Genomic DNA, 13,758 nt, shown 5'->3' on the forward strand with positions numbered 1-13,758 from the left:
CACCCCCCGCATCTCCCAACTCATCCATCTGTCCAAGGCGAATTGCAGGGAGGCTGCGGCGCATCCACGCTGCGGTGCCCTTCCCCCCCACCCTCCCTCCGGGCTGAACAAAACCCACCGCAACCAAACCCGCAGCCACTCACCAACATGGCACTTACAGTTCGCAAGAAAAAACCATTCCTCAGCTTGCAAATCCCAAGCTGCAAAAGGGGATCGTCTGTGCAACCACGGCAGGCATGGAAGAGGAAACCCCTCCTCCACAGATGCCCTATTTATTCGCCGCTTTAGCATCCCGCGTTGGGGGGGGAGGCTTGCCCGTCCTCCTCCCCGACCCCTGAGCTGGGGAACCACTACAGCTCTCCCCCAGTTTTAACCCCTACGTTTTGAGTTGCTGTTTTACCTGGCAAACGGCCGCATCCCTCCTCAGAACAAAGCCACCAGAGCTTTATTTCTGACACAAGAGAATTAGCACGCGAAGAAGCGCACGCCGAGCAGCTGCCCGTGGCTGGCAACAAAAAGGTCACAGGCTGGAGGCTTCGGCTCCCAGGAAAGTAGACGCGGTGCTCATTTCTTGTGGGAAAGTGGGATTGGAGCCTCAGACCCGGATGATTTGCAGCAGTCAATTGGAATTGAACCCAAAACCTGAGAAAACGTGCATCCACGCACAGGCACCACGCACACACACACGGATCCTTAATTCCCCTGCATTCCTCTTCCCTCGCCTTTACCATTATATCCCGGGTATTTAAGTACGAATTAAATCTCCCACGCACTAACCTGTCCTGTCTTTAACCTTCTAGTGCAGATGGAAGGCCTCCAGTGCAAGTAGCCTGCTATGCCAGAGGACAAAACAACCCCTAATCCTCATTTATTATATGATTTGTGGCAAAACACGCTGTCATGATTTCTGTGTGTTGTGACTGCCAGAGATCATGGGGTGAGAAAAAAAGGCGGAAGTCGGAGAACCTTGGACTAAAAGTTACTCTGAACCCAGCCAGTGTCAGGAAAAAAAAGAAAAGAGTTATACTAATCCCACCAAAAAGGCAAGGAATTATTTTGAAATCAAAGATTTTTCAGGTCATCTTCTGCAGACCTGCACTGGATTGCTAATCGCCCACAGTCAATACACAGCAGCGTAAAAGGTGCCTGGGAAGACACTGCACACATTTGCACAGGTAAGTCACACCCGGTCACCTCAAGTTTAACCTGAGTACAGTCCAGGGAGGTTCAAAAATCCATTTGAAATGTCAGGTCTGAGAAAACTGGGGAATAACCCTCCCAGCTGGACAGGCGGACACCAGGCATGGCGACCGTGCACAGGTGACAGGGCCTGCCCTTGCACCACCAGCTCCCCCTGCTCCCGGCACACACTGCATAACCAAAATAAACCCAACCATCCTGCCTGATAAAATAATCAATTCTGTCACAGGTTGTGCACCAGATGGAAACGTAATCCCTACAGGACAGGGAACCTGGAGAAAAGGGAAAGAAAGTAGGCACCTTGTGAGTAAAATTTCAACTGGCTAGATATTTTTAAATTTTTTTTTTGCACTAAAATAATTACAAGAATGAGATTTTCCAGTGGTACTGCCACAAACCAGTATAATTCTGCTGAAGGGGGCTGTGTTGTTTACCTGGGGGCCTCACTGCAGCATGCTTTGCTTTGCTTCCCTTGCCATGCAATCCCCACCTGGGGCAATTAAAAAAGACCTTTGAACTCCTAGTGCAGCCACACAGACTGTGGGCTGTGACAGGGCAGGAGAGCACACCAACGTGTGGTGCCTGACAGTCTGCCCTGCCAAACGTGGTGGAAAATAAATAGAAACCAGCTGAGAGGCCATAGGAACTTGTTTCCTCTACACATCTACCAGGCTGGGACCCACTGCCACTGGAGCAGCTGTGGGGAGAGCCCAGTTGGAGTGAGGGTCCTGGGTGGAAGGGGAAGCACAGAGGAACTGCTCACTGGAGCTCCCCAATAAAACCTCTGTGGAGCCCCTGCACAGCACAGGGTGGTGCCACTGGAGAATTTCAACTCCCTCCTGTTTTACTGCAACCTGAGCAGTTTCAGGCTGTTTGGGAATTTCAGCCAGAGTATGCATCAAATCAGCTAAAACCTCCTTGAATCTCCCAAGTTCAACGTGATAAGGAAGAGGCTGATTATGGTTGGGGCAGTTTAAGATTCCTGGACTCTGCAATGAGGACTGTCAGCTTGCAAGCAAAAAGGAAAGATCTAGCTGCCAAGGATTCATATTTAAAGAATAAGAAGGCACATTTGGTCTTGCTAGCTTCCCTCTATTTTCATACTGGCATTAAAGGTCACAGACATTTGAACCTATTCCTGCTACATACACACAACCTGGTCTTTCTCCACAAGGCTGAAAACACAGTTCAGACCCAGCTGAGAAAAAACATCATAGCAGTGTGCCCAGAGCCAGAGCAGCTGAGAAATGGCATCCTCCTTCCACAACTTCACATCAGTGGGAAGATCCACAGGATACCCAGAAACACAATGTTTGTTACTGTAGAGACTGGTTTGAAGGCCCAAAACTACTGGAGGCAGCCCCTGATGAAGCGGGTGGCTTTAATGAAGTCTCAAGCACTGTCCCAATGCTTGGCACAATCCAGGGCAGCACAGACACCCTCAAGTAACAGGCAGGTGCTCCTCCACTCTGCCAGCAGACACTATGCAAACAGCAGCACAGAAAGCAAACACTTTCCCCTCGGCTGGGAAGCAAACGTGGAGTTGGCACCAGTGGTGGATGGGCCAGGGAAGAACACCAAGAGACATGGCTGTGCATGACACAGTTCCCTGGCAATTCTGGCCAGTTAATGTGTGGCCAGAGAGTGCTGCTCCAGAGTGTGCTGGGGATGTAAATCCCACTCCACGTGTTTTCAGTCATCTACCGCCCCTGCGCTCGTCCTGCTGTTTCAGGTGTATGTGCAAGAATGCAGCTGTTTCTTCTGGCAAAGTGCTGCTATGAGGCTTGTGTTGAGAGAACAAAAGCAAGAGATTCTCTGTGTCCGTTTTTACAGTCATCACATTGCTTCCTTTCTGCCTGTTAGGATGTTTGTATTCCCTCTCTGTCAACAGAGAATTCAGCATGAGAACCTCCTCTGGTAAGAGTATCTTCTGACCTCAACAGAAACTAATTTTTCTCCTTTCCAGGCACTCTAGTATCTTGATGGTTACTTTATATCCCAAGAAAACTAACATTTTGAGACTATTTCAAGTATGCATCAAGCAACCTTCGGGCTGCAACAAAGCTTTTGTTACCACACAAGATGAGCACAAGGTATATAATGACAGTGCTAAGTCCTGCAAGTGCAGCCAGATGGCAAATCTAAGCTTGTCATCATGAACTAAGAGAATCACTTTAAGGACTAAATGTAGAGCTCATCTAATATGCCCATCTGTCCCAAGACGTTTATTGGTTTAAAAAAGGTGAAATGAGTTATCAGGAGGAATGTTCCGTATTGATACATTGGCACCAGACTGGTTTGGTCTCATGTCGGTATCACACAGCCATACAGTGCACTACAGAAAAGATGAGATGTTACTCAGGTTGCAGGGTCAGCCATGGAGGTACCAGAAACCACAACACTCAAATTGCCTATAAATCTGAATTAGACTCCTTTGGATACAGGCTATTTTATACCCTTTTAACCACAAGATATTAAAGTGTTTGACTACTAGAAAGATTCAGAGCCCCAAACAGAGGACTGGTGGTGAACACACAGATATTCAATTTATGTTTTCTCCTCCTGCTCAGTGCATGGCTCTGTAGTTTTCCTCCTGCCCAAATCTTGGCCTGCCATGAGATACAGTGACACTTGGTCCTTGTCCCTGTAACTGATGGCCACTGGGGGGCCAGGGAAGTGATGCTGTGGGCTGTGGTGCACTCACCAGTGGGAACAAAGGCAGCAGCTGGTTATGTGTTTAACACAAAGTGCTTAAGTCATAATATTTGTCAAAAAAAAAAAAGGCTTCAAGCGATCAGATTCAACACCCATAAACTTGGAAAATTTCTACTTCCATTTACTTTCTGCAGCTACTGAGCTGTGAAGTCAGGAGCAAAACCATATCCTCATTTCACAGAGGTGCTGCAAAAATAAGTACAAGTAGGTTTTTTTCAGGAGCAAGATGAGACTGCGTCCCCACAACAGTCAAGATTAATAATTTCCCTCCAGGCAGCATTCTCCTGCCTCAATTGCCTCAAACCTTCCAAGGCCCTCCTGGAGCCAACCCATCCTATCCACGGGATGAAACTGGTGATGGCAGATGTTTAAGATCATTTGAAGATGCCTGGATTGTGAAGACTTCATGCAAAAGAGCTAACACTAATTTTGCCACTGCCATATTTTCATGTACCCTTTCAACACAGCTTAAATACAGTATTTTAAAAAAGTTTTTGCAAAAGCAAAGTGAAAAGGAAGGATACAGTCTATCAGCATGGGGCATCACAACCCATGCTCGCAGGTCATCTCACCACCAGCCTAAGACTCCTTTCTCTACTCTGTTCCCCCATGAAAAGGCCCAATCTGTGCTTTATCTGTGGACTACTGCCTCCTCCCCATTGCCTGAGAGTAAGAGAAGCTACCCAAAGCATGAGAGAAGCCTCTTAAGTGCCTCAAAACACACCTGTGAGCAAGGTGGAAATTTTAGTCTAATTTAATTCCTTCAGAATTCAAACCTCAGCAAGTTCCCACCACAGCAGCAATCTCAAAATGGGAAGCTGCAAGGTTGTAACAAGAGTAAAATAAACTCTTAGGACTATACTCAGATTATATTGTGAGTGTCTAGCCTGGTGGTTTTTATCACTGAGCAGTTGGAACACTGGAGCTGTGAGCCAAGCCCAAGCAAAGTGGCTTAGATAAGGAGATGTGCTACACCCATGCTGCAAGGTGCTGCAATACACTGAACCTCTGCTACCATTAAGTCCAAGTGGACCAGCAGAGCCTGCTGGGCTGCCTGATATCCCTGAACCACTGAGGGAGCTGCTTAAAACCACATTTTTTTCAGGTCCTTCCAGTTCATTACCCCAGTCCTGCACACAAAGTTGATAGAAGTAGAAGCTGGCATGTTTCAGACCTTTTGGAATTAACACAGGAATCACACCAACTCCCCAGCAGCTGCAATATCCACTTGGGAAGCAAATACTAGGAGATGTGTTGATGCTTCAGGCAAACCCACATCACTGTGCCTCAAAGCAGCACTATACATTTGCCTGAAGGTAAAGATTTAAGACATTCCAGAGAGACAAACAAGTTGCTCTGTTGCCACAGACTACCAGAATAAGACTGCCAGATCTCACTCTAAATATCTCATCAGTTCCTTAGCATATTTACCTAAATATTACAGGAAATAAGCCCTGTTTCCTCTGTTTTAAAATGGTACATCTTAATCCGCATTTTAAAATTGCTACCATTCAAAACTAACAGCAGAACACAAATTATTATAAAAGTGGTTTTGAAGTGGCAATGTTACCATAAGATGAGAACAGAGAAAGTGCTGTTATAAAAGACACCTTGAGACAAACCATTGCAAGATGATCTGCGAAGTGTTAGATCTTAAGAAGGCAGCTTCTGCTTAATCATTCACAGCTCATGTGTCACCATTAATTCAGATCTCATTCCTGATTAAGATCCAACACACTTAGCACTACCTTGTCACAGCACAACTGCCTGCCTTATCTGTCCCAAATGCTGAGCCAGAGGGCTTCTGCAGGCTCCGAGAGGGGGGTTACAGGCCAAACACAACCTTGGGAGAGAAGTTTAAGCCAATTCTAATTTGATGTTAGCCATATTATTTCTGGATTACTATTAAACTCAGGCAGGCAGTGAGACCAGCCCAGCATTCTCTCCTGAAGCTGTGGCAGAAACTCAGAGATAATAGTGAAAAGGGGATGGCCTCAGCAAGGCTGATACTAAAATCATAATGTTTTTCTTAACTCTGTCAAGTATAATAAAGATGTTTAACCATTTAAGAAGAGGTCATTGCCTAGACTATGCATGGTTTAGTTTAAATTTAAACTGATACTATTTTTCATTTCATCATCATGCAGAAGATTCTGAATTTAAAAAACAAACTCATGGTATGGTCTTCCAGTTGTTTCTAGGAAACAGACTAAGAAATAGCACTAATATTAAATGAAATTGAATAGATCTTTGTATGTAAAACAGGAATATTGTAATTATATAAAAGTGACTGTCTACACAGATAGGCCACCAATCTATTCCCAAATTCTTTGCATTCAGATAAAGAGAGGCATGTCTTAAAACAGAGGACTCTCTTAAAAAGCACAAATGAGCTCCCACCACACTGCCTTAAAATTAAGTTGCAAATCAACACATGCAAAAGAGAAATAATTTTGACTCTTCCTTTTACATAGATCCCATAATTAAAATTATATTTTATATTAATTCTTACACCCTGAGCCCTCTACAATGAGATAAACTAAGACATTTGATGTCATAATGCTACAGGAAGTAAGCAAGAAAATAGCAACCACTTCAGTTTAATTTGACACAATAATAAATTTCAAAAGAACTGAAAAGTCGAGTCAGTCTGTTTCTGATGGTCAAGGACACTAGTCTCTAACTTTTATCTACAGAAAACATTGAAAATCATTTTCTTACCGTGCTCCAATGACATCAAAGAGATGCTGCCAGCGATCATTGATTTTGTTGAGTTTATCATCTATTTCTGCAACTCTGCTCTTGTTACTAGCCTTGATTAGCTGATCACCCATTTGTTTCAAGTGAAGCTTATTTTCACTGAACAGGTTTATTTCTTCCATGCAATCCTGACAAATACACAAAACCATTGCTTAATTCCTGGGCAAATCAGACTAAACCAACTAAAGCAAAATAAAAGTGTTTCTTTTCCCGCTTGTGTAATGTGAAGTCAGGTTTGGCTTGACACTGCATGAGGTTTCTACATTAGTATGTCAAAATCTTTCACTTAAAATAGAAAAAAATCCTCAATACAGTAAAGCCATGAGGAAAAAATAAGCAGCTTAAAGACTTGCAAAGTCCAGGAGTAAGTACTCATAAAAATAGCAGTGTAGTGTTCTAATTTTGTCTCTACTTTCCTTATTTAATGTAATTTTTCAAACAAGCTAACTCAAAAGAACCCAAATTCAAGTTTAGGATGGCTCAATTTCTTGGTATTCTTATCCAGAGGAGATCTCAGATTAGATACCAGGATCTTTAAGCCACGGGCAGAAACACTGCAGCAAAATAATGGTCCTGTTTAAAATCAATCTAGTATGAACGTATCAGAATACACCACTACACTGACTACCAAGGAGAAGGGGCAGAATCAGGCTTTATTTTGGTTGTGATAACTTCTTACTGCCCTAGCTTAAGACCTACCCCATCCTACAATCTTTTCTTTGCCCTCTGACTACCAGTTTCATAACTGCTGGTAGTGAGAGCAGTGAGGTGCTCCCAGGACACCAGTGACCTGCAGGGAAAGCCCCAAGCATTGTGCATGTGTGCCAAAAATACAGATCCCCACCACTCACATACAGCTCACTCAATGCCTAAATGCAATCAGGTGCCATTTCTGTTTTGCAGTATGCTTGAAGTCTGAGCATGAAGAAGAGCTGAGGCTAGAAAAGCTCATCGTCTCACAACAGCCTGTTACGTGCTGGTTTTATATCATGTATCGCTTCCGAGAGGCAAGGAAGAAATGAGAAATGGTGTCTCTATAATGAGCTATCAGACTGCAATTGAAGAAAAGTGGTGCTGCTACTTACCTTCTGCAATTTGTCTATCATGTCTTCAATGCTAACATCTGCAGTCTGCAACACTTTGCTTTCCATTTGTACCAGCCAGGAGCACAGTTCCTTATTCTTTTCATTGAACATGATCCAGGCATTGAGCCTGTCCTCGATTTCCTGCTTTCGCAGAGACACCTATGGATAAGCACACACATCAGCTGCTGGCAATACCTTCCTCAGGAAGGAAACCAGCAATTATGAGCCTTCTAATTTCTAGTCTGCATTTTATCATATTCCATCTTGCAGGAGAATATCTTTATTACATCTTATTTTGGATAGAAGAGCCAAAAGTTGACTAGCAAACACCAGATTCTCTCCCTCAGAAGATTTAAACTGAGTGACAGCTTTATAAACAACAAGCTTATGTAACAATTGAAATATTACTCTGTGAAAACCTAAAAATGCCAAACAAAAAAGCAATATAAATATGTTATTACCACGTACTGTTTAGTGTGGTCTCCTACACAACACAAGAGAAGTAACATTTAGGTAAGTCATTCTTTTTCTGCAACTGTAAGAAAAATTTTGCAACTAATGACTGCAAATATTTTACCTATATAAAAAACACCCTTTATTATTTCCATTTGATCACCAGTTCTTGGAGAACTTAAAAAAAAAAAAAAAATTCATCAAGAATCTATCCTTTTTATTAAAAACTATGGGCTTTTTCTGTTCAAAATTACATTTGCCAGGACAGATAAACAAATTGTCTAGACAGGAGTCAAGGTCTGATGCTACCTGAACCAGCAAAGCTACTATCACTGCTCCAACATCTTGGAAAGAAGCAGGGACCAGTCTCTCTAAGAAGGTCCCTCCTCTGGGATGCTCCCAGTGTCAGAAGTATGAAGGGTAAATCCCTCATCCTTCCACTACCACTTGCAGCATCTCCCATGTGTGGAGGTGAGTAAACTTGGTCAGTGGAAGAAGAGATTATGCATGTCAGCAAAATCATCCTTAAATCCTGAAATGACCTTAACTCCATTTTTGCCTGCTAAGCATGGGGAAAGGCAGGATTTTAAGAGAAGGAAGCACCTTTTAGCTTGTTAAGCAATACAGATTGAGGACAAAACAGGATTGAGCCAAACAATCCCAGACAAGCTTCTGTAACATGACCCCCTCAAGCTAGGCCTTGCTTTGAGCTCCTGCCTGGGATACCAGCTCCAGTTCTTCATCCATGGCATGATGCAGGAGCAATGTGGGCATTCCCAAGGGAGGCTGAAAGAATATCAAGGCTCAGCCATCCAACCCGTACTCCAGCATTGATTAAGACAGGATACTTCCTGATACGGACAGTTAAATCTTTGACCTACATGTCCCTTGCAAGGGCTGCTGTGTAAATGCTAATCCCCTGAGTTCATCTGCTCACTCAGTGTGTTTGTGTCCCTGCCCACTCGGGCTGTCCCACTCCCCTGGCCCTGCCACCTCTGCCTCTTAAAGCCTTTCACCTCTCTGCATTTATACTGCAGATTGTTGTCGGTTGTTTGGGGTTTGTTTTTTTTGGTCGCACAATACATCTTGACTCCTCTGATTTGTTAGCCAAAACAAAGCAGTCATGCTAGCAGCAGAACCAACAAAGTCTGTTTCCCTTCTCTCTCTGAGCATCACCCCTGGCTCTCCGGAGGCTCATTAGGGTTGTGGAAACATTTCAGCATGTCCCTCTGCTGCAGCACCCAATAGATTCCTCCCACTATAGGTTTTTGTGTGTCTAACACAGTCACACTAATGGCACCCCTTTCTTCTCCCCAAGATAGACTGAAGTAAATGTTGTTTCCCTCAGGAAATTAAAATAGAAATTTTGAATAAAATCTGAACTTAAATTACTACAGAAAATTAGTACTTGGATAGCCTGTAGTGGGGTCCCTGCAGCAGACAGCTCAATTTTTAGGGCTGCTTAAACAACAGGCACCAGAAGGTCACCAAAAAAGGAAAACCAAGAAGTTCTCTCATTTATAATCTTTAACTACAGATTTCCACTAGGAAAATGGTCCAGGCATTTAGATTTAAAAATAATGACCTATATTTCTCAGGAGGTGGGAGGTCGCCTCTGGAATTATTTTCAGAGTTTAGAAACAAGAACAGAAAACACTGGTTGTAGATTAACCATCCAGTTTGAGGCAAAGTTATTAATTTTTTTCTTTCTCGTAGCAACGCAAAAATAAACCCAAATAACTATTTCATCACACCAAGGTTCATGAAACATGCACAGCTGTTCATTACTATGCAATATTCTTACCCAGATTACTTTATTTTGTCTGAGTAAGGGTTAGATGCGAAATACTAACTTGCTTCAATACTTCTTTACAAACTAAAATAAAAACTATGGACTTGTGAGTAAAGAGAGGCAAGAGTTTGGCTTGCTGGCATGTAGAGGCACCCAGAGTAACTTAAGACCCCGAAGTATTTTACTTCTTCCAATCCTGTTAACAGGTCAAAGTAAACACATTCAAACTGCATAATAACCTAATGAATCAAGTTCATGTGACTTCACTGGTAAATGTTCCCCAGCAATTTCACATGCGGCATTAAATTAAGTGTAATAAAGCAACAAACCATAAAGAATGCAAATGCTGCACAGTATTTTACTGCTACAGAAAAGACAAGTCAGTTCTTAATGTGTTTAAATCTAAGGAGTCTGTATTTAAACACATGTAAGTTTTTTTCTTTACCAGCTCTCCCGGCATTTTTTGTAAACATCAGATGGCAAAGACCTCCCCCTTCCTTTCCCAGCTTCATGCCCTCAGGCAATTCCTGTGTTTATCCCTCTCCGCCCCCCTTCCTCCCTTTGGCAGCCCAGAACAAAGGCACCTATTTCAGTAAGCAGCTACATTTGAGCTCCAAGTGCAATTCAGGCGCTCAATACTTACAGAGACTTAAAAAAGAAAGTCATCTCAGTAGCCTGAGTCCAGGAAACAAAGGACAAACTTAAGCCCTGCACCAGGAGAAGCCCTATCCAAACCCAAGACTGCAAAAGTGAGGCAGCCCCAAGAGCAAGCCCGTCTGCTAACCCGCTCCCCCTTTTCTGCCAGGTCCGAGGAATATCCCGCTATAAAAGCCCAGAGGAGGCATGAGACTTACTCGCAAGCAGAGCTCTTCCCACTGCCTGTGCAGATGTTCGATTTGCTCCCTGAGCACCATCATGTCCTCGGTGAGGATGCAGTGAGCCAGCCCCACCTTCATGGCCTGCACCTCCTTCATGTTGCGGGCCCAGTCTGCCAGCGACTGCTCCAGCTCCTGCATGGAAAAGCACCCAGAACAAGCCTTGGCACTAAGCTCCTCCGGTTTCCAAACCTGCTGGCTAATCCCCAGCCCGGCCTGTGGGGGAGGAGAGGAGGGGAATGTGCAGCCGCCTGTGCTGCGCTCCCGGCGGGGCTGGACGGGGTCCCTGCGCCTTTGGCACCCGCCTGGACTCGGAACCCCCTGGATCCCAGGGCAGGACTCGGCTGATCCAGGGGCTGCAGGAGCAGCCTCCGCTGCATCCAGAACTGCTGGAATCGTGGCCGCCCCCACCTCTCCCCAGCTCCCCATGCTCCAGGGCACTGACTGGGCTTTCACCTCCAAGAAGGAACCTGCCAGCTTCTTCGGGTTTTCTTTCTTATTATTTTGACCAAGTTGCTTTCCACCTGCTTTTGTTCCAATTTCAGGTTATTTAAGTTTAAAAAAATCAATACTTAGTTCCCTTCCCTAATGTATTATTCCATAGACTCTTCATCAAGTTTGTCAGAAAAGTGGAGCTTTTAAACTGTTCATTCACATGCACTTGCTTCTGCTTTGTTCTCCTGACTCCCTTTCCCTTTATAACAGGGTTATGTATTTTACTTAGAGGTGTTAAAATGTTCACCTAAAAAGCAGAGACACCACTGCCATGGGCTGGGAAACAGGACATGCACACTAGGTACTAGGTCCCATTTTGCAAGGCAGCTGCTGGGAAGGGTCCCTGGCTTCTCTGACAAAAAAAAGGCTCTTACATAGGATCCAATTTTTCTCATTTGAAAGGGAAAAAAAGTGTTTTTATCAGGAGAAGTGTGCTGGGCACAAGCCCTGTGAGCACTTTCATAGTTTTTCGATCCAGTCACATATCTAAATCATAAAAACAAAACCAAAATGGATCTGCATTAACACTGGAGGGGGGAAAAAAAAGCCAAACCTGAAACTAAAATTTACCTGAGCTCGCAACAAATTACTCCCTACAGATGTGCACACGTGGAGTTACATATCTTAACAAGGGTTGAATCCTTTATTAATGGAGCTAAGAATGGAATTCCATGGGACTTGCTAGCTTTGTGTAATGTCCAGGCCTCAGAGAAAAACAGCTTTATTCCACAGAAGAGCAGAATACAGAGAGAGGAAAGGAAGTGCCTTCTCCACCATTCTATTTTAGTCCTTTATTTTATTATACTGTGACACCCATAAGCAGCAGCTGCATCGGAACTGTCTCACCTGACGCACTTGTGGCTGAATTTCTCGTACTGGAATAAGAGGCAGGAGCTGTGTTGCCATCTCACAAATAATTCAGGGCTACAGCAAGGCTGCTGCCGTGGGAAAGGCAGCCAGCACTCACAAAGAAGATTTCAGACAGCTGATAATGAGTTCAAAGCCTTGGCTTGTTAATAAGCTTATTTGTTCCCACTACATAGGTCAACAATTTACTTCATAAAAGGATGATGAAAGACTGGCCAGTCCAGACAAAATGTCTCCTATCCCTTGGAAATACTTTCTTGCCATTTAATTTTCATGGTGCACTATGGGCTGCAAGGGCTTTTGCCACTCCCTTACTCTTAATTTTCTTTCTCTTTAATTATTCTCAGACCCCACAGGTATGCATGGTGCTTCACAGACTTACAAGGTCTCCTGCCTGAGGAGCTCCCTGTCTAAAATGGATTGGAAAACAAAGATGGAGTTTCAGCCATTAGGGCAGCAGCAAATTGAGCTGAGACCAGGGAGTTTTTCCCCCTTTTTTTTTTTTTTTTTGAGGAACTGCTTATTTTATAAATTCAGACTGTGGAAAAGGAGCAGGAAAAAAAAAATCTAAACACTACTACTGCTCTTTTAATCTTCTTGGCCAGCTCGACTTTGTAGATTGGCACCCATCAGGATGGTATAAAGGAGAGAAATTCAGTGTAACAGAAGAGCAGGTAAGAGGGAAAACTGATTTTGTAGGGATGAGGAGTTGTGCAAAGACTTCATCTATTTAAATACAGTGTGGCTGTTCAATACCTTAATGTGTTCCTTGGCTTTGTAGAGCTCTTCATGTTCAAGTGGAAGTGGATCTTTTACTTTCTCCTTCAGCTCTTGCAGCCTGCTTTTTAGCTCCTTGGTTTCTTTTTCACAGCAGTCCCAACTCTGTTCAAGCAGACCCAAGGAAGTTAGATTAAGATACTTTATCATGACATATTGTAAGCCTGGTTATGTTACAAAATAGCCTCTTCAACTCACTGAAATTGATAATTGTGTGCTGTGGTTATTTGGATATTCTTTTTGATATACTGTAGCACCCACAAGAATTTGGTGCAGGGATTTGCAACAGAACTTAAACCCTCTCCTTGTATTTAAGGTTTGTCTTACAGAGCATTTCTGCTGTTTTTTTTTTGTCCAACCTGAGAGATTTTTTGGGGTGGGGATCATTATCAATGACAATAATTCAGTTTTAAGACATACCTATGTGCTGTCTAGCCACAAAAGCAAATTTATTGCTGTAAAGAAATAAGTATGACCTACCCTTCTGTTTAGAGTTGCAAGAACAGGAGGAGCAACAAATCATGCTCACTTCTTCTAAGCTAAATCTTAGTTCAGGATTCACAGGAGAGAGCTCCAGGCCACAAGGAGCATGAGAATAATCAGAGGCAGAAATGTCCATTGTAGCAACAAAGGGATACCAACTGCATTTGCCTTTGGAGAATCAGGGGACAGCAGTTTTAGCTTCCCACAAGACCTGAAGGAACTTGACAGGCACTTCCCTCGAGCCCCCTGCATGGAG

The 13,758-nt window shown here is 43.7% G+C and overlaps 1 protein-coding gene across 1 annotated transcript in view; it reads right to left on the reverse strand.

Annotated features, from left to right (window-relative positions):
• The window catches only part of SYNE2 (spectrin repeat containing, nuclear envelope 2), a 165,656-nt gene that overhangs the window by 23,696 nt on the left and 128,202 nt on the right, over window positions 1-13,758 (reverse strand). The window contains exons 98-101 of the mRNA XM_010000671.1: window positions 12,999-13,124; window positions 10,860-11,015; window positions 7,761-7,919; window positions 6,637-6,803 (exon numbers count right to left, since the gene is read on the reverse strand). Of these exons, the coding sequence (XP_009998973.1) occupies window positions 6,637-6,803; window positions 7,761-7,919; window positions 10,860-11,015; window positions 12,999-13,124 (608 nt within the window). The remainder of the gene's footprint in view (window positions 1-6,636; window positions 6,804-7,760; window positions 7,920-10,859; window positions 11,016-12,998; window positions 13,125-13,758) is intronic.

Source organism: Chaetura pelagica, unplaced genomic scaffold (genome assembly GCF_000747805.2).
Source record: "Chaetura pelagica isolate M959 unplaced genomic scaffold, ChaPel_1.0 scaffold36, whole genome shotgun sequence".
In the NCBI taxonomy this organism is placed as follows: Eukaryota; Metazoa; Chordata; class Aves; order Apodiformes; family Apodidae; genus Chaetura; species Chaetura pelagica.